The sequence below is a fragment of the Cryptomeria japonica genome, chromosome 11 (assembly GCF_030272615.1).
Source record: "Cryptomeria japonica chromosome 11, Sugi_1.0, whole genome shotgun sequence".
NCBI lineage: Eukaryota > Viridiplantae > Streptophyta > Pinopsida > Cupressales > Cupressaceae > Cryptomeria > Cryptomeria japonica.
Genome location: NC_081415.1, coordinates 65,921,039 through 65,948,820, shown reverse-complemented (window position 1 = coordinate 65,948,820; position 27,782 = coordinate 65,921,039). Strand labels below are relative to the sequence as shown.

At 34.9% G+C, this 27,782-nt stretch overlaps 2 protein-coding genes and 1 long non-coding RNA gene across 3 annotated transcripts; 2 read left to right on the top strand and 1 right to left on the bottom strand.

The window, feature by feature from the left end:
• The first annotated feature begins 2,898 nt into the window (after window positions 1–2,898).
• Window positions 2,899–5,320, top strand: LOC131042526 (pentatricopeptide repeat-containing protein At5g14080). Its single transcript, XM_057975839.2, has one exon. It carries the CDS (start codon window positions 3,058–3,060, stop codon window positions 4,699–4,701), a length of 1,644 nt encoding a protein of 547 aa, XP_057831822.1. The 5' UTR covers window positions 2,899–3,057; the 3' UTR covers window positions 4,702–5,320.
• Window positions 5,321–6,301: 981 nt separating this feature from the next.
• LOC131042524 (sucrose synthase 4) lies at window positions 6,302–15,478 on the bottom strand. Its single transcript, XM_057975838.2, has 18 exons — window positions 15,264–15,478; window positions 15,054–15,152; window positions 14,460–14,592; window positions 14,200–14,354; window positions 13,119–13,311; window positions 12,558–12,676; window positions 12,103–12,319; window positions 11,484–11,579; window positions 11,135–11,308; window positions 10,422–10,538; window positions 10,139–10,305; window positions 9,721–9,945; window positions 9,131–9,452; window positions 8,480–8,724; window positions 7,982–8,120; window positions 7,563–7,654; window positions 6,767–6,796; window positions 6,302–6,684 (listed from the first exon to the last, which is right to left on the bottom strand). Exons 2-18 carry the CDS (start codon window positions 15,146–15,148, stop codon window positions 6,603–6,605), a joined length of 2,601 nt encoding a protein of 866 aa, XP_057831821.2. The 5' UTR covers window positions 15,149–15,152; window positions 15,264–15,478; the 3' UTR covers window positions 6,302–6,602.
• LOC131042527 (uncharacterized) lies at window positions 13,300–14,647 on the top strand. The gene is made up of 2 exons (XR_009105268.1): window positions 13,300–13,424; window positions 13,547–14,647. It is a non-coding gene; the product is annotated as an uncharacterized LOC131042527 (long non-coding RNA).
• Window positions 15,479–27,782: the final 12,304 nt, after the last annotated feature.

Here is a 27,782-nt window from a genome sequence, read left to right as displayed (position 1 = left end):
TTTGGGTAGGGAGAGAAACAATCTCTTATCTTGGTGCATCACCTCCTTTCATTTTAAGCATTTCCCTCTTCCCTTTTCCTCTGCAAGATGTTAGGATAGGCTTAGGAGTAAGTTTTGAAGTGTTGAGTTGGTTCAACACCTGCACCTAGATTGAGAAGGAAGTCGGCCTTCTCCAAAGATTCAACCCCCTTGCGCAAGGTCCCACACTTCGGGGTTGTTTCCATGTTTCACGAGGTTGTTGAGTTGATAGCTCAACAAGGGTGCAAGCTTTTGTGATAGCAACACTAAGGGAGAGAATGGAATTGAAACAAGGTTGAGGAGCATGTAGAAAATTGGGACTAGGTCCTTGGTTCCAAGCCCCTACAACTACCCACAACCCAATAGAAGGATGAGAGAGCGGAGGTGAAAACCTAGGTCTAGTTTTGAGAGGGACCACAACCAAGTGAGAGGACAAAACAAGGATCCAAGGTTTCGAGAAGTCTAGAATTTCAAGACAAGAAGGGAAAACAAAAAGAGGGGTGGAAATGGCAAGGCCACATGGATCAGGATCTTGCAAGGACCAAGAACATTAGGACTTAGTCCCTTTATCCTAGGACTGCCTAAGGACCTACAACACCTACACACAATGCAACTTAGATCCTTGCCAGTGGCTCACATGTGATGCACCCGTATGTCATATTCATGTGCCTATAGGATAATTCTCATCTTTTTGGTGCTTCTCAGTGCTTCATACCATAATTTACAAGAGTGGATCCAAGACCGTGCATGGTTGTACCACTCCATTCAACTTGAGGCTAGTGGATGGGCTCATGTCTCAACTCTTACCTAGATGTTGTTCCAATATGTTTTCATTTTATATCCCACACACATAGAAGTATACATGGAACTAGAACAAGCCAATCTCGGGATAATATTCATATGCTAGTATCATAGGGTTTCATCTATCAAATAAATCTATTGGGTGGTTGATTATCATGAACAATTTGCATGCTTCAGTTTTACAAGAACTCAAAGATGCAAAGTGATATTTTGAAATCTGATTTTACATAAGGTGTTGTTTTAATGTTGCTTTTCTAGTGAGGGATATTAAAAAACATCTTCCAAGGAGGGCCTCAGATTGATCAAATGCTTGTTTATTTATAAAACTTTAACAATTGGAATTTAGACCCATTAACAAAATGTCTTCAATTTCATTCGAATTGGTTTGTACATGCTCCAGAATTAATTTTACCTTGACCATGCATTTGGTTGGCTAAGAAATTCAAGGTCAATTCATTTGTCCTTTGAATATGCACCAATAAAAACAAACAAAAATGAGATATATATAATCATGTAAAATAAAAAATAAATATAGACTTGATAGAAGTTTCATTGAATTTTTTTAATTATGTTATATGATTGGTTAAGCTAATTGAAACATTTGGAGGAACTAATAAAATGAGACTTATGCCAAACCATAAAGGACAATTTAATTTATCCAATCGAAACTCACAGATCTGCAATATTAATTGCTAATACTAAAAAAGAAAACAAAATGAGAGCTCACGAGACTCCCACAATATATTAATCCTCGACCTTAGTACTTCTCACATCAATACTTATAAACCCACAAATATTGCGCCAATATAATACTCAGAATAAAATAATTCTTATTTCCCCATATCAAATATAAAATACCTCTTTAGCAAATACCTTTATTTTTGTAAATTTTTCTCCAAATGAACACTTCACAAATTTGGCCCAATTGTAAACTCTCTCAGGAATCCACTCCCAAGAAGAGTCAAGTTTTTGTCCAACCCTTCTCATCGATTCTAGGTTTTTGTCCTCAACTTCTCATAAACCATCATATCAAATCCAAAAGCATGGTTGACTTTACCTAGTCATCCTCCTTATAAAGAACTCCAAGAATCATCTAAAAATATTAGGCCAACTTTAAGGACAAATGAGATGCGATTGAGATTATTAAATATCAATTTAAAAATTTAGGGTTTGCTTAGAAACTCATAATTTGGAAAAATGATTAACCTTTGCTCTAGTTCACCATGTGAGTGCAGACTTGATATGTGGATATGAACTATAGGGTGGGATTGGACGAACAAAAAATACATTGTGAGGATTCATTCACCTTGACCTTTTGATGTCTAAAATCTGAGTCTACACTAATGATGCTTATAATCAACTTAGGGAACTCATTGAATTACAGAGTCATGTTATCCTTAGATCCCTATTTAAATTGATTTAGTGACTTTATTCAAAACAAGGATTGAAGACAATAAGTATATATGCAACAAACCTAAAATATGTATCTTGATGTAACATTGATAATACTGCTATGATGTTTTCATAAATGTTTTATGATAGTTCTTTTGATAACTTTAAATAGCTCAGAGATGCTCTCAAAATGAATGAATGTCATTAAATGCAATGCAACATTAATGCATTTAAATATAATGAAAAGAATGTTCTAAACCATATAATACATAACACATAGATCAACACAAATATTTTGGCTTACAACAACTAATAAAAAGGAGTTGGCAATACTTATTTTCTATTTAAATTTTTTAAAGTTATATACATCAACATATGTAGAAATGACCTTGGTCCAATGCACATTTATGAATTTAAGCAAAGACGATTGATGAAAAATTTAGAGATCAAAATCATTATTGAAAGTGAGCTGGTGATGAAATAAAGATATTATTGATGAAAATTTAGAGATTTGAAAGATGAATTGATAATAAAATGAAGATATTATGATATCATAAACATAATTTATATAATAAAAATATAAAACTTAAAAAGTTACATTAAAACAAACCCAATATTTAAAAGAGGAGAGCATGCAAAAGCAATTTTCTCTATTTCAATGGTTTGACACTTTACTCATAAAATCTAACAACTATAGTTTTTTTTTCATTTTCCTCCACAGGAGAAATTAAATAGCATATTACATTAGTTTTGTAGGCGTCGAAAGCCTTAAGGGTTCGTTTCTACCCAGGTTTGAACTTTTAAGATTCAGTCACTTAAAAGCCGAGTAGATTTAGACGCTAAGCAATGAAACCCAACATAAGTGCGGACACAGTATGCAAAGCCCTGATCAAATCCAGCAATGGCAGCTGGGACTCCTTGGTAGAACAGACCCTCCACAGACTGGGCTGCAGGAGTCTTCTTCACCCGTCTCTGGTAGCCCAAGTCATCAATCCAGGCCTCCAAAACCACCATGAACTGGCCCTTGGCTTCTTCAACTGGGCTGCTCAACAATCAGGTTATTCTCACAACTCTGCTTCTTATGAAGCTTTAATTCAATCCCTTAGAAATGCAAAGCAATTCAGAACAATAGAAAAAGTTGTAAAACAAATGAAACTACAAAAGCTGGAGTTGACAACATCCATTTATACTTCAATTGTCAAGGCCCAGATACAACAGGCCAAAAAGAGTTTAGATGCATATAGAGCTTACAGAGAAATGAAGAGTTTGGGGCATAGATTGGACGCGGGTCTTTATAATTCTTTGTTGAGCAGCATTGCTTCAGATGGGCATATTGATTTGGCTCAGGAGTTGTATTTTGAAATGAGGTCCGAGGGTGTAATGGTCAGTGCAGTTGGGTTTGGGATCTTCATTGGGGGATTCTGTAGGTCAGGAGACATTAAAAGGACTCTGGAAATCATAGATAGTGCCAAAGGAATCCATGTTCCATGTTTTAGGGGCTCAATTGTTGCTACATTGGTGATTCATGGACTCTGCCAGGGGTCTAGGATTGATGAAGCTTGGTGGGTGTTGGAGGAATTGAGGGCTAGAAACTGTAAGCCTGATTTTGTTGCGTATCAAATTGTAGTTGAAGCTCTCAGGGATTTACATAGATTTGATGAGGCTCAGAGGGTGTTGAAGCAGAAGAGGAAGCTGAGCGTAGCTCCTCATGCGCATGAGTATAAGGAGTTTATATTTGAACTTGTTGCCGAGAAAAGAATTAAGGAGGCCCATGATATAGCACGGTTGATTAGAAGAGCAAACTTTCCTTTGGAGGAAGATGTTTTTAATGTCCTTATTGGGTCACTTTCCAGCATTGATGCAGATACCGCATTGGAACTTCTTCAGGCAATGGTAGCTACTGGCCATATTCCTAACAGCCTTACTCTTTGCAATTTAGTTCAGGGTCTTTGCAATAGTAGGAAAGTGGATAAGATTTGGGAGTTGTTTCAAGAATTTGCTGGAAAGGGATTAATTAAAGACACAGCCACTTACAATTTCATGCTTTTTTCACTCTGTAAGAGTGGGAAAGTAAGGGAAGCTTACAAGTTTTTTGAAATAATGAGGAATAATGAACTCTATCCTAATGTTGAAAGCTATAATACTTTGATGGATGCTTGCTGCAAAGCTGATCTGTTGCGTCCAGCTAGAAGGCTTTGGGATGAAATGTTTAGGGAAGGTTGCCACCCAAATGCCCAAACTTATAATATTCTCATCATGAAGTTTTCAAAGGTGGGGGAGGTTGAGGAGGCTGAGAGGCTTTTTCAACAAATGTTGCAGGATGGTGTCGCTCCAGATGCGCTCACATATAGATATCTAATTGATGGTTTGACGAGGGACAATAAAGTAGATGAGGCTCATCAGATTTACAAAGATTACTTGAAGAGTGGATTGGCTCGAGATGTGCCTGCCCTTAACAAAATTTGTCAGTGCTCTTTACAACTGAAGTGAGTTTGACTTAGTCGATGGTATTTTAGGGTCAGTGAATCCATTAGAGGAGCAATGATATGTCCCTACTTGTGTTAGTGTAATTGCCAACCTTAGGTAATTAGACCAAATGATATTATGTTAATTCCTTTGCACTCACAATCTATCTCTTCAAACCAAAATTATCTCTTGTGAGCTTGTGAGTCTAGACTACTGCAATTCTTGTTTTAGAAGTTGCTAGCATAGCTACATAATTCTCAAATTTGAAAGCGGTCTAGAAGTTAGTGTTTAACCCTCATGATGTGTCCTAAAATACAGTTTTGGAACATAATGGACTATTTCCAAGCTATGGGATACAAATTTCATTTAATACTTGATGCTGGGTATATTTGAAACATGATAGGTGAGGTATTGAAGCAGTTCGGTACTCTGAAATACAATGCATTGGAAAATTCTGTTGGTACATGACAGCTTCTACGAAACATTTCTAGTTGTGGGAGACATAATCATGTTTTTTATTCACATGAGATTTCGTCTCCCATGTTGAGGAACATTACTTGAATAATTCTTTCTTGACTGTCTCATTGATAAGATAATCAAGCTCATTGTAGTCCTTGCATAAGAGAGTTATGTAGTTTTGTCATGCGATTGCATATATGATACTTTCTTGATTGCCACATTGATAAGTTATTAATCTCATAAGAACCTTTGCATAAGCGAGTTATGTTGGTCTGTTACTTTCTCCTCTCAGATTAGAATTACCGTTTGTCGCCCAGTTCAGCGATTTGTACATATACAACTGGACAAGAAGATATTTGTCCTGTGCAATCACATTTAGAGTAATGCTATTGAAGGTATCTTTTTGGAGTTTTTTGTTTGTCACCAGCTGTTTCTTCTGAATGGAAATTTATTAAAGCCCTGGGAGCTCTATTGAATGCGTAAAATGTACTGGAAGCAAATATTAAGCCTGTGTTGTCTTTCTATCAGTTAGATCTTCCATCTTGCTTTGGAGTAATCTTGGAAGCTTTGCTTGACTTTGAATCCAAGCCTTTGTTCGTGGGCTCACGGCTATCAATGTCAACGATTTATCTTGCCAATGGATTAGTTGCTCACAAAAAATATCAAAAGGAGGCATTACATAATTGGCACCAAATGCATCTTTGGCAGAGTAGAAGGAAGAGACAAAAACAGAAAAGGGTCTTCGCAGCTTTGAAAGAATGATGATGATGATCTGATTATTGCCTGCCACAATATGAGAGTTGCAGATGGAGCTGCTCGAACTTAGAAATATAGTTCTCTATATGAGCAATGTTGCCCGAATCAAGGGTAATCTACTGATCCTCCAACTAATGTGGTTAACTTTTCTTAAAAAGGTCTCAAATGTCTCTCAAACCTGCTCATAGTGTACTTTAGAATTTAACATAACATGAAATTTGAAAAGGATAGGAAGTTGAGGATGTTGAAGTGGTTTCAGCATGCTTTCATATAAAGGTGAGTTTATTTTCTTACAATTATCATAAGAAACATGCATTTTTTTTTTTCTGAAAGTGATAGCTTTGAAAGAAAATACAATTTTTTTTCCAACAAAAGTTGATCACTGAAAATGGAAAATAGATGAATAAAATTTTTTAATCTCAAATATTATAAAAATTTTATTTAATAATTAAAAAAATGAAATACAATTCAAATTTTGCTTATCATACTGAAAGAAAAAATAGATAACAATATGCACTTTGCATGTGCCTTATGATGATAAATATATCATATATGAGGCAATCTTTGTGTTTCAAAACCTCTTAGTTTAATTTTATCCTTAATGGGAAAAACTCACACACCCAATAATATTTTACATCAAGAAAAGTAACCTTAACCCAGCTTTTTTAGAAAAATTCCAGATAAAATCTAGTGGCACAGATGCCATATGATCAAGTATGTTTTTCTTCCTTCAAAGGTGAATCATCGGATCCTTTTGGTATTCCATTTGAACAGAAGTATTTTGTCAGAACCCTGTTATAAGCCAAAAGAACTCATCAGTTCCTTTTATAGAAACATCTTTCTGATATTACGTTTTTTGTAGTTAGATATTTACCTCTTAATTCGTGATTGGCCACCAACTTGACTGTATGTCACATTGAAAAACATATACCAAGAATTAGCATGCGTAATATATGAATACAAATATCTCAATAGAAATTTTTCACACGTAAAAATGTTGCTAGTATAAAGCAACATCCTGATTACAAATCATTGGTTACCTGTATCTCTGATACTAGACAAATAAATTCTGAACTCTTGACCGTATTCATGGCCTATCTATTAAATTCAGTGCTAAATAGTCATTCAATAAGAGAAAAAGCTGTAAATGAATCTATTTATAAACAATTTTAGTTGCTGCATTTTAATGGAGTGCTAGTATATCCATTGCAAAGATTGTCTTTGGTGTGTGTGAATCTTATTAAAGTTTATTTGCATGAAACAATGAATGTCTTTCATGTAGTTCAACTGATCAACATAATTTATATTGATTCATATCTTTGAAGAATTTAATCTTTAGATGCTAAGAAGAATTATTAGATTTGATATGAGCACAGTAAGTTCAGTGGATCTTGGCATCTTGTTTGAAATGAGAATGGTGCACTGAAGTGGCTTGAGTTAGTTTGAAGAGTATTCTTCCATTCATTTTTACCAATCCACCAAAACTTGCTTTGTCTTAGTGCTCTTTGAAAGCTACTCAAGGGACATTGCATTCTAATTTATTCTCGCACAGAAACATTTTCAAACAGTTTGTTACTATTCTCCAATAATACAAACAAATATTACTGGAAAGGCTTAAATACATCACAGATATTGCTTCTTTCAAAATCAAAGAAAAACAAAGAGTAAACCTTTTAGATTTGTATTCTTCTTGTGTTGGTTTTATTCCTTCCACTGGTTTTTGGGTCTGCTGTTCGTCTGTATATATAGGAACATTTTTGACCTGTATACAAGAACAGAGTTAAAAGAACATTACACTTTGCTTATATAATACACGATATATATGATTTTAGATCTTTTCTCGTTAAAGGCAAATATTTAAGTAGAAAATTAATCAACTGATCTAAGACACTAAAATGTCAGTGGACTCATCTTCCTTATCAATTTGTACATTAATTCATATGGAGTCTACTACAGAAGTATTCTGATACCATTTGAATGGCATTTCCACACATGTAGAGAAAAATGTAAAACCATGTCTCGATCTATAGACCAACAAAACTCATCAAGTAAATAGATTTTTTATACACTTCTTTATGGTATCACTTACTAATTTTCTGTACTTGAGTATGTAAAACAATTCCATATAGCGTTGAGTCTGGCGGCTTTCACGCTTTGATATGTATTTCCAGAAATTATACACAGCAGCCAAATTTATCAACTTCTGTGCATAAATTTTCCAGGTGTAGCTGCAAAATGGGCATGAAAAGTTTAGGGTTACCCTGTATTAGTGCTCATTGAGTTGTCATAGGACTGTTGATAATGTATGATGCAACATTGCCTCCATTGCAAAATGTCATCTATAAAATGAATAAATAACAGGAGAATTTTATACCTAAAATAAACAAAAATACCTTTTATACCTAAGAGAAATGTCTAAATCACAAATCCCATGTTCATGTTTAGTTCAATTGACCATTATCAATGTCCGTGGCTCAATTTAATCCCATGTTAATGTTTAGTTCAAGTGATCATAATCAATGTCTGTGGTTCAAGTACAAGTATTGTGAGACTGATCTCCAATTGCATTTGAACCAATGTCTATTACCTTTCATATATGCGTTGGAGCCCTGCATCTGATACTTCGCTCCAATAGTTTGTCTCTCGTTTGCATCTCTCAAAAAAGACAGCAATCTTGTTACTATTTTCATCGCCATTATTGGGATCGATGTGAAATCCAGAAACACCATCAATAATGATCTCAGCAGGACCTCCTTTTGATGTAGCAAATGTTGGAAGGCCACATGTCATGGCCTCAATAACAGTAAGCCCAAAGGCTTCATAAAGAGCAGGCTACAAGACAATCACGGGAACCAATTGTATTAGTAGCCTTTTCACAACTTACCTCATTGTTTTTTGAGATTAATTCTTGCAAATTCTATTAGTACTCTTAACTTATAAAATCAAAATTTTCTTAAAATAATATTTTTTAATGGTCTCCAGAAATTAGTTCACATCTACACTATAGGCAAAACCCTTACAATGCTAATTCCAATTTTAAGAAAGCTAAAAATTGAATAGGAACATATCGTAATAATAAATCTAAGAAAGTACCATAAAAATGCAAATGAATCATTAAAAATATTGTTGTGCCACTTCCAATCATTTTTGAAGATATTAGAGTAGGATCTATCATTATGGGTGTAAAAATTAGTCCTTGGCAAAAGTTATTGAATCTGAGAAATCTCAAAAGACAGACCTGTATAAAAGCTCCTTTTGTGTCAGCAATATAGCGATATAATTCTCCATTTCGTATTCTGTCTTTCTGAGCACATATCCATCTAAAGTCACCCTTCAAATCATACTTTTCAATAAGGTTATGCATTTTTTCAATTTCTGCTATTTCTTCCCTGTCCTTTGATTGAGAGGCATTAATGAAGCCAGCAACCACAGCAAGATTCACAAGATTCCTCAACCGTTTGTTCTTTCCAAACCATTCTACCAGCCCTGTCATGTTTTTCACTCGGTCCAGCCTAGCCATGGAAAAGATGATGGGTTTCTTTCTATCATTGAGAAAACCTCTGTTCACATAAAACACAAAATGTTACCTTTGAAACTTCGATGGTCTGGCCAATAAGATAATTTCTTAGCTTTTTCAAAATCAAGTTTGAGTATTTTTCGAACTTTTCAAAATATTATTGATCATAAAATAAAAAAATCATCTAAAAGTACTACGTTAGCTAAATTTTAAGAAAATGATACTTATAATTATTTTTTTATAAATTGAAAAGATTTGTAATTAATCTACACTTCTGAGGTTGTGTAGCATTTCATTTGAGCATGCATTACATGTGTTCAGCAGTTTGGTCAGGACTGAACAACAGATCTTCAATCCACTGGTGAAAATTAGTAAGACGACGTTGCTTCTCAGTGTAAGGGAAGTAGATGCTCATATCTGCTCCAGGGGATACAATGTTGAACTTGGGACTGAAAACATCAATGCCAGAAACTACCCTATATTCCCCAGGAAGTGTAAAAGCTGCATGGCTTTCATACTGCCCAACAGTATCTTTACTGCATCAACCACAAAAACGGTAGTCCACTATTTAGTCACTTAAAATGTGAATAAATGCAAATCTAAATTCATGTATCCAAATTATAGTAACCTTGAGCTGAATCACAGTTTAAGAACTATTCTGTATTTCAAACTTAATAATTTTATTAAAAGAGTGTAACGAATATGAGATTAGCAGAATATATGTATGACCTTCCTGCAATTTCCTGATATGTGCTTGTAATAATAAAATCAGCTTGATTCATTGCAAGAATGTCTGCTGTGAATTGACATGAGAAATGGTACTTCTCATCAAATTTTTTCCAGTATATGTCTGAATCTGCATATTTGGTCTTCTCCAAAGCATGTGCAATGTTGCACTGGATCACAAAATAATGAAATAGTAAAATATATTGGCTTTGGTGATCTTATTAGAAAGGATAAAAAGTAATTGTCATCGCCTTGAAATCTATCAGGATGGTCAGAGATAGCCCACCTGAATGACCCCCAGTTTCTTTGCAACCAAAGAAGCCACAAGATTCCCATCACTGTAGTTTCCAATTATAAGGTCTGGCTTTCCTTGCAATTCAACAATTATTTCCTGTGTTGCATCCTGAATGCCAAAAAGAGCAAGACATGAACAACAAATTCACAATGATTCATGTATAACATAGAAGAAATGGAAGACTGGACATAAGGTGAAAATGTCAATGGGAGGTTGTCAATAACAAAGTCACATGCATGTGGGGATGATCGTTTGGTGAAATGGTGGGGCTTATTGCTTGTAGTGCCTACAACCTAGGTTCAAACCCCATGGGTTCGTCTCTACTGTGTAAAAAATGGAGCACCCTTACCCTGGGGAGAACCTTGGAGAAATAGTGGGGCTTCTTGCCTGTAGTGCTTACATCCTTGGTTCAAACCATTAATTTTGTCCAAGGGGTTGAACTTAATTGGTTAAAACACTGGTTCTCATTGTGGAGACCCAAGTTCAATTCCCAATAGGGACATCTAAAATGAATTCTAAGCTGTGACTCTTGGCCTTCCATAAAAATGGGGAAGGTCTAGGGTCAATCTAATCAAACATAATAATAATAATAATAATAATTCAAAATACTGCAGCTTCGGCCTATTACCTACCCCCAAAAAAACAAAAAAACAAAGTCACATGCATGTTTATTTTTCAATGATTGATGAACTGTAAAATATCACCTCTGCAAATTTTTCCAGGTAGGGCCAGACATCAAATCGAGAAACCCAACGACGCAGAACCCCTTTTTCTGTTCTGAATGGTACTCGCAGTATCTGTGAATGTTGTGTATTAATTATCTTCTCGATTCTTTGGTTGCATTTAGTACCTTGTGCCTCGGGAATGAGCCGAGTTACCTAAGAAATGAAATAAGTTATGAATGGGATATGAAATGATGCAGTGAAAAACTGAACTCTTTGGGATTCAGAAAAGTGGTACATAAATAGTTTTCTTTATCTAAACAAATGAACAAGCCACTGGTAATCTATATTCCAGGGAGATTATATGATAGAATAGAGGATAGTTCCTTACCACGAGGATTTGAGGTGTAATTTTTAATCCTTGCTGCTGTATTCTGAGTAGTATTTCCTCCTCCAATGCCTTCACTTGATCCAATATATACACAACCTGTCTTTCATAGCAATATCTTAGGGCAGACATCTTACTGAATGTTGTACTTGGTAAATAAGAAAAGTAATTTGTTAAAATTCTATAACTGCCATACAGCAGCAGATATAGCTCCAATGCCACATTGAAGTCCTAAATACATGTTGCACTAGTTAAATATTTTAGATCTTATTCAATATAAATTAATGTCTGCTTTGGTTTAAGAACATGTTTGTATGTTGGCATTGAAGTTCCAAGGCTTCCATTAGATGTTAAAATGTTTAATGGTGCTGCTTAAAATAAAATGACCAACAAACCCTAGCATAACTGCTTTTCTAGTGTAAAATCTAGTTGAAGATGTCTTTCTACAAACATGTGGATGTCAAAATGCTATAATAAATGAATGCCATGAAGAACAAGGCCTTAACATAATCATGTAGATCACAGGGCCAGTTGGTACAAAACTGATAATCTTTTGGAATGTGAGCAGCATCTTCTATGTTTCCCAAACATTCAAAAATATGCCTCAACAAACAATATGTACCTGTCCACCAGTGTCGGGTAATCCCAAAACATCTGCCTGCCCAAAGTAGCCATGTGGAGAGAATATTACCACACTGAATACAGAGGGTATTTTTCCTAAAAACTTCTCCAAAGTAGTTGGATCCGGTGCCTGTATGATCTCCAAGAGTAAATGTATCATTTCAAGAGCATGGGTTGTGTTGTCTCCCCATCCTTTCTCCAGTCCAATAGCTTGCAACCTGTGCACTCATTAAATTGCAAAATATCCAGTCTCAGAATGTTCATAGTGTTTTTGTATTAGAATGAATTGGATGAATATTGTTATGTGTAGACGTTCTCTTAGGGAGTACTATATGAAGCATAGAAAGACTCAACTGAATTTGATATCTAACTAGCTATAATAATAAATTTCCTTATTGTCTCTCCACGAGCCTGCCAAAAATTATGACCTTAAAGAATCAATAATTTGTGAAATACCTGCGATCAATCTCTTCATATGTTGTATCCTTTGGAAGGCTAGATAATATTTCCTCTGCTGTACTTAAGGCTGATTGAAGCTTAGAAAGGCTGTTTATTTCCTCCTTTACCATGAATTTCTACAAATAAAAACAAGATGGTCAAAAAGACTGTTCATCCAATATCATTCTTAAGTAGAATATGGATAAAAGATTGTTCAATAGCATTCATAAGTAGGATATGGTTAAGTTAAAAGAACCTGCTAAGTTACCAGCCTTGCAGGTTAAAAGTTTAAGTAGGCTGCATAAATTCAAAACCTTGGTAATGACACTCAATATTTTCACAGAGGAAGTATCTCATTTTTCTTTTTGCCTATCCCCAGTCTTAACGTCTTAAATGAAAGAGCTTAACTGATTTCTAATGAGGAGACTGATGGTAGAAAGCCTGAAAATATTATCTTAAAACCATTCAAATATACTAATCCCAAGAATGTGGTTTCAAATTGGAAGGCTCTGTTATGGTATGCAGTTGCACATCAAACTTTAACAGATCAACATAATGAGGAGATGCAAATTATTTTACCTGTCTCCTATGCTTACACATTTGTAGGAAATCCAGCAAAGGCTGCATGCTTTCCCCATCATGAAAGAGGCGAGATGAAAGATTCTTGCTTAAAAAATTTATTCCATCACCAATTGATGAAGGCCTGGTCATTCTAGGGAAGGATGCATTGAAAGGTTCAAAATCCAGTTCCAATGCATAATCATCTTTGGACCTGCACGTCAACCACATTACACTCAACAAATTAGGCACAATGATGAAATAGCAGTGACAGAGCACAGACAATCGTATGTGGTATCTATTCCAATCTTTCTATGAAATGTTCAGGTATGCCTTTTTCTTCTTCATTTGTCTCCATTATATTTTCTGTTTGAAACTTTTTTGACAAATCTCAATTTCTTTAAACCCTGTATTAATGTTTTAACTTCTTAATCTATTTGAAATGGCAGGGTACATGTACAGGTACAGTTAGATGAGTGAAACTAATAGTAGTCCATCATGTTGGTTTATGGTTATAAAATTTGTGGACGTGGTGGAAAAGTACCAAATAAAAATAGCAATGACTTGTGAAGAGATTAATTTTAGTGCAAATCAGACAAGCTAGATGCAGATTAGTGTTGAGAAAGAATGAATTTCCAAGTAAGATTGATAGGCTCATATAAATAGGTCAACACGTCTTCTGCAGAAATTTCTGAACTCTGAATCAACATCATGATCTTTTTAACAAGTTTTATAATGCTCTTCAAGTTTATCTTTTAGATATTCAGTAACTTTGTTCTTTGAGATTGACACTGATATGCATCCTTTTCAAGTGGAAGCCTCTCTTGCCTATTTATCATAAAAATTCTGTTATTTAATTTTTGTTATAACAGGCAGAAATTAAAATTATACAACCATACTTCAATAGATAGGCGTTTCTCATGTAAGATTGTTACAAGGGTTTTGCATGGCAGTAAGGGCTTTAGGATAGAAGATCTATGGCTTTCCTTTTTGTCATCAGGTCACGACATGTAAAAGTAGAATTTGGAAGAACAAAATAAGCAATGCACCCGCAATTGTAGACACTGTTTTCTAAATTCTTGATATGATTTCAGTTCCTTACCACTCGTCATCTACAAGGCATTCCTTTAGTTGCAGGTACTCAGCTACTGTAAGCTCCTCTACTGAAAGATCATCAACTTTGACTCGGACATACTCCCAGATTCCAGGTTTTTGTCGTACAGCTAAGCCAATAAATGGTGGAACAATAACAGCTTCCTATACATCAGTGAATTTTGGAATGAGACAACAGATTCTTTTTAATGTGCATTCAGATGGCATACTACAAAAATTAAGCCCAAAAATGCACTGGGTTGAATATACCTGTATGGACTGTAACATCTGGCCAAGCGTGCCCTGTTGAATCTTCTTCCTTTCAGCAGGGTCCTCTATCAAATCTGCAAGTTCATTGTATAACTGTTGTGGTTGCATGATCCTTTTGCCTTGAGATGCATACCTGTAGCACGTCATTGTGACCCATTAAGAAAATTCAATTACATCTAGTTGTATCATTAATTCCCTCAGGTATATGTATCTGTGCAGCCTAAACCAACCTTAACAAGTGCCTCGATGTAGAATATTAATCTATTGTTACAAATTATAGTTCAGTATGTTGATGATAGTCAAGTGAAAATTTTTCTTAAGTTAAATAGAAATACATATGGTTCTTGTCTGTTAGCAACTGGAAGAAGGAAAGAAATCAAATTAATGTGCACATATGAGTAAAGCAAATAAATACAAGAAATTATATTAGTGTTTGGCAATGACCGATAACAGAAGTGTAATTGAATAGAAACACCAATGAAAGGTTAACCCAATAGTCCTTTAATTAAACAAGCCTGTGAATTGCAAGTTGCAGAAATTGTGCCTATTAGCTCTGTTTTGAACTACTGTACGAGGAGCTGTATATAACACTACCTTGAAAAGCACCTTCGAATTTGATATCGATTTTGCCTCACTGCTTCTGGCAGCCGTTCTGCTATACTCTCAGACCTTTGTATAGAGAGGGCCATTTTTCTTGAAGAGGATGCAAATGATGATTGGTATTAGTCTTGAAAAACAAACTTAAAATCTCTTAAAGAGCAGAGTTAAAGGCCACACATTAGAACAAAACACAAGGCAACTTACAGAACTTAAAGCTTCCCAAAAGTAGTCAAGGAGCTCCACACAACTTGAGTTTTCTCGGAGTGGTTATATAATTTTAAGGAGTTGATGATCCAAATTGCAACAAGATCAGGAGAATGCAGATGATCAATCCTAAAAGATTGACAGATGGGCGGAATTGAAAATGGTGTATTCAATTCAAACTATTGTAAGTACAAGAAACTGCAAGCTTGAAAGAACTTCTAGAAATGCTTTGGTTTTATAGTAAAATTATGTGTAAAAGAAAGATGATTTAAGTCCGTATCCAAATGCCAACTGTTGCAGTGAATATTCTCTAGTACTTAACTATTTTTCAAACATTTTTGATGAAGCAAAGGATTGCCTGATAACCTTAAAGGAAAAAAAATGAGACTTAGTTTGCCATATTCCTCACAAAGAAGGTTAACATAGAAAGGAATTTGATTGTCAAGACAAAAAAGATATATATTCTTTACTAGTTCATATTTGAATAAGCTGCAAGCAAGAGCAAAAAGCATTTGAGTCAAAGAATGAAGAAAATGAATAACAGAATCTCGACATTCTTTCTTAAGGCAATATATACTGCCATTTTCATAGCTGGATTTGGGTCCCCTTCAAACATAAAAACATACAAACGTGATGTGGAAAAATGGCATGTACTTTGTCTTCAGATTGGTTTATGTGCTGTAAAACTTTTCTGGCTGATTTATGGAGGTATTTTGGATAAAAAAATGTAAGATACGTGCATAACATTGGCATAAACTTTGCTTGCATGGCTAAATATGCTTTGTGTCAACTCGAATATTGCTTTCCAAATGTCTTTTTCATATTTATTTTACGTGGGACTCAAGTTGAAATCATGATATTTGCCATCAACCTTTTTGTAACACAATTCTTTTTGAGAAGATGATATGTATATATATTAATTAATTTTTTAAATAAAACTACGTTATTGGCATGTAGATGTTACACTGAAAGGAATACACTTGATGGTCGGTAGAGTTTGGATTGAAAATTCATGTTAATTGATACTCCATACAATCAACAATATATTCTATAAAGATGAGTTTCATGGATTATAAATGAAATGATCTAGGTGAGACACCAAGTATGAAATAATTAATTGTTTTGTTTTTTTAAGTAAAAGTAACTGATGAAAATAAATTGAAATGGAGGAGAGAGTTTTTGAAAAGATCTTGTTTTAGAGAGTAAGTAAGAGGTTGGTTTTGGTTTGCATGCACGTCTCTAGTTTATATTTTCATACCATTTTATAAGATAGTAGTAAGGTTTTTAATCTTGTTTGCATTTATTGTGGTAGCTTTTAGGATTTCCTATTCTTATGTTTGTCCTTTATATGACATCCAAGTCTTTCAATTCAAGTGTGGATACTAAAGCATTAGGAATTGGAGCGAGAAATGGTGTCATAGAAGAAATTTCATAAGTTTGTACCTAAAGTTTTCCACATGTTGTTTTTCTACTGTTTGCTTTTGATAATGTTGTTCATGAGTGATTTACACTCATTGCTTATTTTGTTGGCTAAGTGCCATGTCAAAGGATGCTTTGTAGCCAGATTAAACACTACATGGTTCACCATGTGATTAAGATGGATGCATCAAGAATTTAATGAAAGGCTTCTTTCTCTTCCAATTTGCTAAAGACAACCATGTAGTAGTAGTCTTCCACTGTGAACCCTTCTATGTTCATAGTTCTATACTTCTTTTTTTCCTCCTTGGAGAAGTGATTTCATTGTGTTCAACCAACATGCTCTTAAGGTGCTTGTCTTGCTTGGATTTCCTAGATTTCCCCTTTGTATCGGCCCTTGATCACAATGCTTCATCTCTTGGGGGGGTTGCATGCATTGACGTTGGAAAGTTCTACTTGGTCAAGTTGCGACATAGTGTACATGTAAAGGTTGGCAATGCCCAAGAGTTAAAAAAAATTGTTGATATACAATTATGTGATATATACCATCCACAACACATTATATATATTAACTTACCCAATAGTTGCTTCTAGTATGAAGCCCATGACCACAAAATTAGAGACTGCCCTCTAGCTACATCCAAGCCCAAAACAACCTTCAAGTTAGTTGTTGAAGAAAAACTAAATATAGGTGGTCTAATGTTGGAACTATAAAATAGTCATAATGGAGGCTAGAAGAATTCTTAGTCCAATCGTGGTGGACCCAACAATAGTGTAGTCAATAAGGCTAGAAGAAGAAGTTCCACATGGCCTTAGGTTAGCCACAAATTAATAAATCTTCCAATGTCCTCTTGGCTATAAAGAAAAGAAAGCTATTGAATTACAACTAGCTCTTACTTGACCCTTTGGTGAATCCTTTTTCTATATAGTAAAATACCTACCACTATTTCATTGACCACTCACCTTTTCCACTTCTCACTACTCTTTTTGTTTGCTTTTTTTGACATTTTGGGCCCCTCCTCCAACTCTATCTCCATCACTACCCAATCACCCATAGTTCAAATAGGGGCTACTAGTGCTCTGGGTAGATCAACTTAGTCAATTAAATCAACTAGCTTAACACCTAGTTATGGAACTGAGCAAAGGTAAGTTGGTGCTAGCTAACCAACCAATTCAAATTTGGTTGTTCTGAACTAGGCTAGTAGGCATTAATACTAAAAAAACCCCTTCTACCAAGAGATCTTTCTTTACAAACCTTGGGAGTTTTATGCCACAACCAAAAGAAGGAAAATAGTCTTGTAGCACTTCCCAGTAGATCAAAGGAGGAGAATTTTTTTTGTTGATAGAAGGTAAAGCAATTTGAAGCCTTTTCTCCTAAATGATAGAATAGTTTTGATGAGATCAATTTTTTTGCATTGCAAGGATTGGACTTAGAGGAAATGTCTTTAAACCATCCTACCCTATGAGTTACATCTCATGGAATGGAAGAATTATGATAATCCCCATGACAAATTAATGGTGTGGAGCTTTCAATAGAGATTTGCCTCTTTTGGACATTTTTTGTTTTCAAGAGATTAAGTTTGTTAACTTTTTGCTTTCAAATTGTGTGTCATGCCTAGGGCCATATAGTATCTATTTCATCAATGATAATTAGCATGGTCAAGTTGATGGTGCAACATTCATTGATGCCAAGTGACAATTCCACTACGATACTCACCATTGTGGCTCCTGTAATTGAGCTTTATTCTTTTTTAATATTCATAATCAAGCTTTCAACATTGTTGATGCAAGAGAATTCTAGTGTATCTCACCACAATTCACCACATAACAACATTTTGGATCACAATAGAGAATCAAAGTTCAACATTAACTCATACACACCATATCTAAATCTCAAAGAGTTTTGGAGCAGGTGGCAAAAATTTATTGCTATTAGAAGAGCACAACTCAAGACAAACAATACTCGGTTCATTAGGAAAGGTTTGTAGAATCCTTATGTACCTTACAGAGTTTAGCCCAACATATCTCAAGGCAATACGAGACCAAAGTGACCTTCCCATAGAGCTAGGTTAAGTTTCAACACCCAATACTTCACTAGTGTGTTTTTGTAGACATGCATGTACACTGGACATCGAGGTTTGGAACATCTTGTGGTTGACATAGATCATTTAGAGTTTTATAAATATATATGGAGTTCAACTAAAGGGGCAAGGAATAATAGGGTGGGCAAAGACATTAGTAATATAGAGTGGAGTAGTGGAGTAATAGTAATTGTTATATGCTTTCATGTAAGCTTGTAATAAGCTTATGGTGACTTGTGAGCCAATCTATATTCAAGATCTACATGTGGTAGGCTAATGAGCTAATTGTAATCTTTTTGTGATATTGAATCAATGATAAGTTACTTTGCTATTCTGAATCTATTCCATTGTGCTAACGCAAAGTTGCATTGAGTTCATCTATGACTGCATCATTTGTCAATAACTATTCCTTGAGTAATGTGCTAAAATGACTTTAATTTGGTAGTGGCATGCAGATGATCTTTTGTTGGTGTAATGGGTTCCTTAATAGAAACTTTAATATGGTTGATGTGGCGTTTAAAAAATAAGGTCTATTTGCTTATAGAAACAATAAGGTCCATTTGCTTATATGTTTCTATATATGCAATAAATTAGGTCTTATGACCATGTAAAGATGTAAACGTTCTAACTCAATTAATAAAACAAAAACTCTTTACTCTTAAGTAAACTCATTATTCTCTTAATAAATTCATTTACTTCTCCTAGGTATTATCTAAAATTCAAAAGCAACATTTACTTAAGGTTCTTACATACACAAATTTCATGAACGATATTACACTTCTATATTTAATAAGAGATATAAAAGGCATCTTTACAACATAGAGTATCTTCATATTAAATCAATCATACTATGCATCGCTATTGATTACAATATAAAACTTGGGCTTTCCCATTTGCCTAAAGCCGAATTATATAAATATACAAGTATTTCAAATATGTGTCATGATACATCCTTTGATCTTCAATTTCACAAGCTATCTTCAATGCAATCTTTAGTATGAAGACGAGAACAAGATTCAGGTGCTTTTTCCACCCAGCCTTGAAGTATATACTTCCCTGGAATTCTTAATCGATTTAGAATACCCGACCCTGCACGAATTGCTTAGCAAAAAGAATTTGATATACAAGATGGAATTTGGTGTGTGCCTAGAATGATACATGCATTTTATATTATTCTAACTCAATTAAGAAATAAGCAAGATCATAACAAGGATATGGTAAAGAACATAAATAAATCCATCTATTTCAATGGTCAATAAGATACTCGACCAAGTATAATGCCATGCATAGCAAATAAACATAGTTTGGAAAAACAAACTATTTTCTCTATAATTCCACATTCGGCACCCGTCCCGAAAGATAAACTTTCCACTATCACATGTCTAGTTATTCAATCATCTAGCATGTCTAACTTTTCTCTGTATAATTCCAATATCATCTACAATTTGGAAAAAGGCCAATCTTTCATTTTCAATCATTATAAAGTAAATCTCAATTAAGAAGGTGTAACACATGTACACACATTTTGCATATAAACAAAATACAAAAATGAAAATATGAGCACACATTCTTTAAAATCATATAATTCCTTAATTTTTCTGAGTGTATGTTTATCATGCAAAAACTCCGAGTTTGTCAATATCTTCTATGTTTCAGTATTTTTTTAACATAATGTAAAATCAGTAATCGATTTCTAAGTTCGTTGTTCAAATAAATATAACTTTATGTGAAAGCTAATGTTTTCTATTTTCTTGTGTTTATCATAGGTATTCAAAAAAAATCTAATGTTCACAAAGTTTCAGAAGTTGTTCTCTTTTTAGTTTGAAGTCTAATAAAACATATGAACAATGTACAAGAGATCCATTCCATACAATATCAGTCATATATTTGCATATCTATATGTATATGTACAAATTTATATATACATATCATGTTGTTTAGTGATTTAACACTGTGAGTTTCAGCATAAAATAAAGACAGTTAAGCTATGATCATTCATCTTTCAAAGGTAAATTGAAAAAGTTTACAATATGTGTATTCTGGAAAAGTTCTTCATTTGCATAAGTCTGAAAATACTTATCCTTAGTTTCACAATTTTCTACAATATGAATATACATGTATATACATGTGTGTGTGTGTGTGTGTGTGTGTACATGTATATGTATATATATACATGTATACATGTATTGTATGTATACATGTACATATATACATGTATATATACATATATATACATATACATATGTACATGTATGTATGTATATGTATGTATATATATGTATATATATACATATATATATGTATATATACATGGACATATGTATATGCATATATACATATATACATCTACATATGTATATGTATATACATACATATGTATATGCATATACATATGTGTGTGTGTATGTATATACAAAATATATATGTCCCTTTAAAAGTTTTTCACAGTGAAAGCTTTGTTTTTACATAGAGATTTCTATATATAAATACATCTATTCTTGTGCACATATAAACAAATTTACTGAATAGCTTTCTGCATATGATTATGAACAAGTATATATATATATATATATATATATATATATATATATATCTGTGTGTGTGTGTACGTTCATAATATATTCCAAATCATTCTACTGCACTCAGAAAATACATATTTGACCAACAAAATACCTATGTTTTGGAAATCAAGCATACTTATTTGCAAAACCAGAGATTCATGACGACCAACTTGTGAATATCATGCAATTTGATGGTGGATATCGCAATATTCCAACCCCATCCTTTGTCATAGTCCACTAATTTCTTCTGGGTCTCTGAATTCGATGCCTTTTTTGAGCCAAAATATCACTTTCTGGATACCTTTTGAATACTTTTTTTCTTTTTTTCTTTTTTTGAGCAAATCCCCAATGCCTTCCAATGATGCATAGGATTATCTTATCTCCCACCAAAGACTAGAAGTTCGTGAGTTTACCGCCCACAGACTACTATTTTTTGCAGTGGTGGCATGGGGCTTTATGGCTCTGTGCTTGGTCAAGCGCTAGCACAAAGGTTTGCCCAACAAACAAACCAAAAATATAAACACCCCCTGTTCTTATTTGGCATTGATTACTTTGAGTAAATTGCGGCAATCACCATGCATAATACAACATGCATTTCAAATTTGGAAACCCATGCTAAGTCTACCATTATAGTGTATAAATAATATATATATATATATATATATATATATTGTTGGGTGAATATTTTGTCACTAGCGTACACTCCTTCGTTTTCTCCGCGCACCCTCTGATTTTGCTCGCCGTCGGATTTTTCGATCAGCATAGCGGAAGAGGTAGGTTTTTGTTGTCTTTTTGGGTATTTTTTTTTCCAAGTTTTCATTTTTATTTGTCTTCCTTTTCGTTTTTTGCTTTTCTTCTCGGGTTTCTCCTTCGGAAGGCAATCGGGTTTTGAAGTCCGATTGTCTCCCTTGCTTCAGAGGACAATCGGACTTCAAAACCCGATTGCCCTCCGAAAGTCCCCTTTCTAAAGCTGCATACTAGACTTTAAAGTCCAGTGTGTAGCTGAAGATTAGTCCCTCCGCATATCGGATTTTAAAGTACGATATGCGAGATCATAACCTTCTCATATCGAACTTTAAAATCTGATATGCAGAGGCGAGTAGGTCAGCATATCGGGTTTTAAAACCCGATATGCCAACCAGTTGCCTTTCCCCTTTTTAAAGAACATCAGACTTTAATGTCTGATGTGCCTTTAAATGCTTTCTAGGTAGTACATCGGACTTTAAAGTCCGATGTGCTTGTTTTTAGTTTTCCCTTGCACATCGGACTTTAAAGTTCGATATGCTGATGTTTTTCTCGAATTTGCACATCAGACTTTAAAGTCCGGTGTGTAGGTTGTTTTTTTTCAGATTACACATCAGACTTTAAAGTTCGATGTGCTATTAACATGTCCCGAGTTTGCACATCGGACTTTAAACTCCGATGTGCAAATTTTTGTTTGTAAAGAAGCAGATCGAACTTTTTTCCCCGACCTGTTGTTTTTAGCAGTTTTACTCCTAAGCCTGTTTTGAGTCCTATTTTTCGATCCGTTTGAGAAAAATTGATTTTGATTATGATGAAATACTAATCATCAGTGTTGAATGCAGTCATTGTGCATGAATGTCAAAGCTCTCTCACAACAAGCCCGAGTCTTCCTCGGGACAACCTTCTCCAAGTAAAGCATCATCAAAAAAGATGAAATACAAGTACGATAGGTACTTGAATCTATACCCAGAGAGTTCATTGGACTCAAATATTAAGGAGATTGGGGATATCGAAATTGGGCATGTTGACATGCAAGAGTTTGTTGACCGGGTTCAAAAGGCTCCTGCACGTCTAACCAGTTTAATCAAATCTGAGCTACATAAGTATGCATCTTTCCTAGTTGCGGCTCATGATCTTGAATTTATACTGGCAATAGTTGATCACTTTGAGCCAAGCACAAGGCAAGTGAAAGATGAAGATCAGAATGTCATCATGATTCTGGACAGTGTATTCTTCAATAGTGTCTTTAAAGGTTCATCAGTTGAAGAAGTAACTGATATTTCTCAAGAGAGTGCTCAAGAGTACTATGAGAAACATGAGGATAAATGCAAAAAAGTGATCAATACTGTTTATCTCTCTACTGTAAGAACTTCCCTCACCTCACGATGGCCTAAGTCTTTCCACAGGAGTGATTTTAATGAAGAATATAATGACATGGTTACTATGTTATCCAAAGTGAGAGGATTAAAAGACTCATTATTTCCAAAGATGGATAACTTACTACATAAATATAATCAGAAAGGGAGCTACAAGAATTGATTGGGGAGAATAGATCAGTGATGCACTTTGCGCCCAATTGAAAGAGGTCAAGGTAACACTGAATTTCTATATGACCTCATACCTGGTTTATGCAGCAGCTTCAATGAGGCAATATCCAAGCTTGTCAACCAAGGGTGACAGAAGAGTGGTGCCCGTTTGGGAGTACTATGACCAACTAACTATCAAAAATCAAGGTAATCATTATAGGAGGGTTAATGATGCCTTCTTTGTTGTATGGAAGTGCATTTTTGATAAAAGCATGTAGAAGAGAAGAATATCAGAGGCCGCTTACAACAAGGTGTCTCATTTTGGGTGTGTATTTCTACAGTTTCCCACATTCACCTATATCTGAATTGAATGTTTCTCAGGTGAGCCCTTCATTCTTCCAAGGTTCCCTTTAGACAAAATCGTCCTTATGGAGCTGTGCAGACAACTAATTAATGTGCATGAGAAACAATCACAAGCACATAAGACTAGGTTGAAATTCCCAGAGTCAATTGGCAGGTATTCAGTGCTAACCAACCCCAAAGCCAAAAATATGGAGGAGGAAATGCAGTGGAATACCATGAGAAGGTTCAAGGCCCGAACCGATTTTGATTTTCAGGGTATAAAGAGCAAGCTCAAAAGGACTTACACTCATGTTTATAGGTTTGAGGATGTTTGGGCGGATTGTTAGAATGAGGAGGATATAAGAAGGATGGATTTCAGCCGCCTTACTCTAGAACAAACTGAAAATCTAGATCTAGCTAAGATCCCAATGACTATGGAAGACATAGATGACATAGTGGACCCTGTTTATTATGAGAAGAAGATTGCAGACTCCCCACTTCCACTTGTGCAATGGTCAAAGAAGGAAAGAAAGTCCATTACGCAGAGGATCTCTCCCATCTTAGCAAACACCAATGCTTGGTTGCTAAAAAAGAATCTCAGGATGAAATAACTTCCCACTAGTTTAGGAGATGATGACAACAGTGATGGTCCATTAGGCAAGACAACAACGGATGAAACAAGAACAAAGAGTAGGGTAGACTCACAAGCACTATGCTCATCTCCTATGATACAATCGAAAGGTAAAGGGCCCAAAATCAAATTTACAATTAAAGGGTCGAAGAAGGGTGAATCATCATCCACACCATAGGAAGCAGTGATGAAGGAGTCAGAACAACCACCTACCAGTGAAGTTGGAAAGGGAAAAGAGGTTGAGGAAGGTAAAATTCCTCAACAAGAGGAGGTATAGGCAGAAGAAATATCACACCCTTCTGAAGTCGACGCCCCGATTACCTCACAGGTAATCATCCATTCTATTAACTCAGACTCAGACTCTAACCAAGAGGATGAAGATTTTCATGAGGATGGAGATCTAAGTATGAGCATGACACAATCAAAGACCGTTGGTCAATTTTTAACAATAACCAACTTCTCTAATTTAGATGATATCCCTTCATCTACTTTTGAGTCTACCATGATGGATTTTAATGAAACCTTACAAGATGCACTTGCAGAACAGGTTTCAGTAGATTTACCCACCACTACTACCACCATCACAACAATTCCTCCATTACTAAGTGCTGAAGTTACACTCATAGCACCCTTGACTCTCCCACCTATAATTAAAGAGGTAGCAGCAACAAATGTTCCACTAAATGCTTCAATATCAACACCCTCAGTAACACTCATCACTACTCCAAGTTCCAGTCAACCTGCCCCTGAATCTTCGACCCCAAGTCAGCAAGGAGCTACTACTCCATCATCCAATCCAGAACTACCCCCTCGGATGGAAGTAGTGGCCCCTAAGAGGAAAAAATAGGCAATATCTCCTGATGAATTTGACTTTGAACTTTTAGTTCCTCCAAGGCCTAAGGGAACGAATTAGCCAAAGACAGTTTCTCAGGTGGTTGTAGAACCAACTTCCAAGAGGAAATACGCTGAAGTTATGATGCCATCGTCAGACAAGGACAGAGGCAACATACAATCAGAAGATTATACCATGCAGGTTGTAGAGCTCGAGGTGGAAACACATGAGTGTGAAATTAGATTCTCAGACAACCCTTAATTCTTTATTGAGAAGATTGGATCAAGAGAGGGATGAGAAAAATGTTTTGAAACAAAAGTGTGAACAACTGACCAACGTCCTTTTAAAGGTAACACAATCTTCTCAAGAGGTTGAACCTATAGGATCATCAATAGACACCGAAGCTCTCAAAAAGATTGAACAGGTAGGAGCTAAAGGCCGGGTCATGGACAAATGGATCTCCCGGCTAAGGTCAAAAGACTCTCATCTTCTAAGCTCAACAATGGAACTATTGTCTGATTATGAAGTGATCCAAAGTCGAATGCAAAGACTCAAAACCTCTTTATCATAGGAAATTGAGCAAGTTGTGAAAAGCACTACCTTGTGGAACAAAATGGAGGATTTCAGGATAGATGTCCTGGTTGAGAACAAGGTAATTCCCACAAGGGAGAAGTACATTCAGATCTTGTCATTATTGTCTCATAAACAAGAGACAATGAAGTTAATGATTGCAAAGCTGGACTGGGAGAAGAAAGAAGGTGACAACGAGGTTGACCTTATTTTTTCTAAAGTTGGTGATCTCCCTTGCTATTTATATGATAGTGATCAAAATATCCTCACTGCTGAAGTCGTCACACATGAATTCCTTTCCTTGATGGACCAATGCACGGGACAATATTTCTCGCTTGATACCTTTGATAAACTGTTAGAAATTCAGGTCAGCTTTGAAGTCCTCACATCCATGTTGAAGGATGTTAAAAAGAAACAGGTGAAGATTCAAGATGCAATGTCTCACGTCCAAATCATCACAAGTTCTACCTTGATGCTGAACGAAGTAGAGGTAAAAGCCATCCTTGCTAAATTTGAAGTTTTCCAGATATCCAATGAAGAAGAGAATCAAGAATGAAGTACCCTCTTTTGGCACTCTTTCTTCATGCAGCTGCACTGATAGATGTTGTCAATTTTTGTGCAGCTACACATTTTCTTTATGTAGTAGTTGTAGTAAAATGGGATTGTGCAGTTGAACAAGTCAATTGTGCCCCCCTTTTTCTCAACTTCTTTTCCTATATAAGGAGGACCTTTTTGTAATTATTTTATCTTTTCATGCTTAGAAAATCTCTATTGGATTTTTATCCCAATTAAGACTTTGGGCTTTTGTGGTGAAAATTCAATCAAACAAATAAAGAAAACAGTTTTGTTGATTGCAAACTTTGTGTTGTATCAAGAAAGTTGTTTATATTATTTAATGTTCCTATGTCCATTGAATACATATTTCCTTTACTTCTTTGATCTTTAAGATATTGCTACGTGGTTAGAGAGCTCTCAAATCTTGCCAATAGACTTTGTGCTCTTAGCATACTTGAGAAATCTGCTGATAAATTAAGTGACTTGTAGTAAGCTTTGTATTGTCGCGGTTATTTGTAGTTTAATGGATTAGAAATCTATACTTGAAGACTTTGAGCTTTGAGCTAAGTTTCTAATTGTTTAGTTTGTAACGATCAGTGTGAATTAGTGTTACCATAAATGAGACTTTGTGCAGCTTAAAAGTAACTCTTTGTGTAGTTTGTTAGATTAATAGTTCTTTTCTTTAAGTATCTGAAGAGGTAGAGAAATTGTAACTAGGTGAAGGGAGAATACATAAACTCTAAAAAAAGAGAGTTATATGCCCACCACCAACCCACAAATTTAATTTCTTATTAATTAGAGGAGAAATTTCATAGGGAACCTCCCCTTGATGAGAGGAGAGATTAATTTCTTAGCATAGCGTTGTGTGAATTATATTTTGTCATTAGTACGCTGGTGACAAAATATTCACCCAACACACACACACACACACATATGTATATATTTACATATACATATTTATATGTATATGTATATATATACAAATACATGGAGTAAGGTAATTAAATTTCATGATAATAAGATGTGTATATATTTATCATAATTATATACATATATATGTATATGATCGAATCAATATATATTCAAAATCATACACTTATATATATATTCATATTTAAATTAATATTTTAAAATTAAATCTTGTTTTAAAAAAAACATATCCTTTTTACAATTACCCATGCAACTTTGAATTTAATTCAATCAAAAAAATTAAGTCATATGACACACACACACACACACACACACACACACACACACACAC

Excerpts from the sequence above, each read along its gene's own strand:
- LOC131042524 (XM_057975838.2), bottom strand. The coding sequence starts at position 15,148 with ATGGCCCTCTCTATACAAAGGTCTGAGAGTATAGCAGAACGGCTGCCA. Across the intron at positions 9,453-9,720 it reads GACCAAACTGCTGAACACAT|AGGTTTTCTCAATGATAGAA; the intron begins GTAATGCATGCT and ends TTATGTGAACAG. Across the intron at positions 7,655-7,981 it reads TACTCAAGTACAGAAAATTA|GTCAAAAATGTTCCTATATA; the intron begins GTAAGTGATACC and ends TCTTGTATACAG.
- LOC131042526 (XM_057975839.2), top strand. The coding sequence starts at position 3,058 with ATGAAACCCAACATAAGTGCGGACACAGTATGCAAAGCCCTGATCAAA.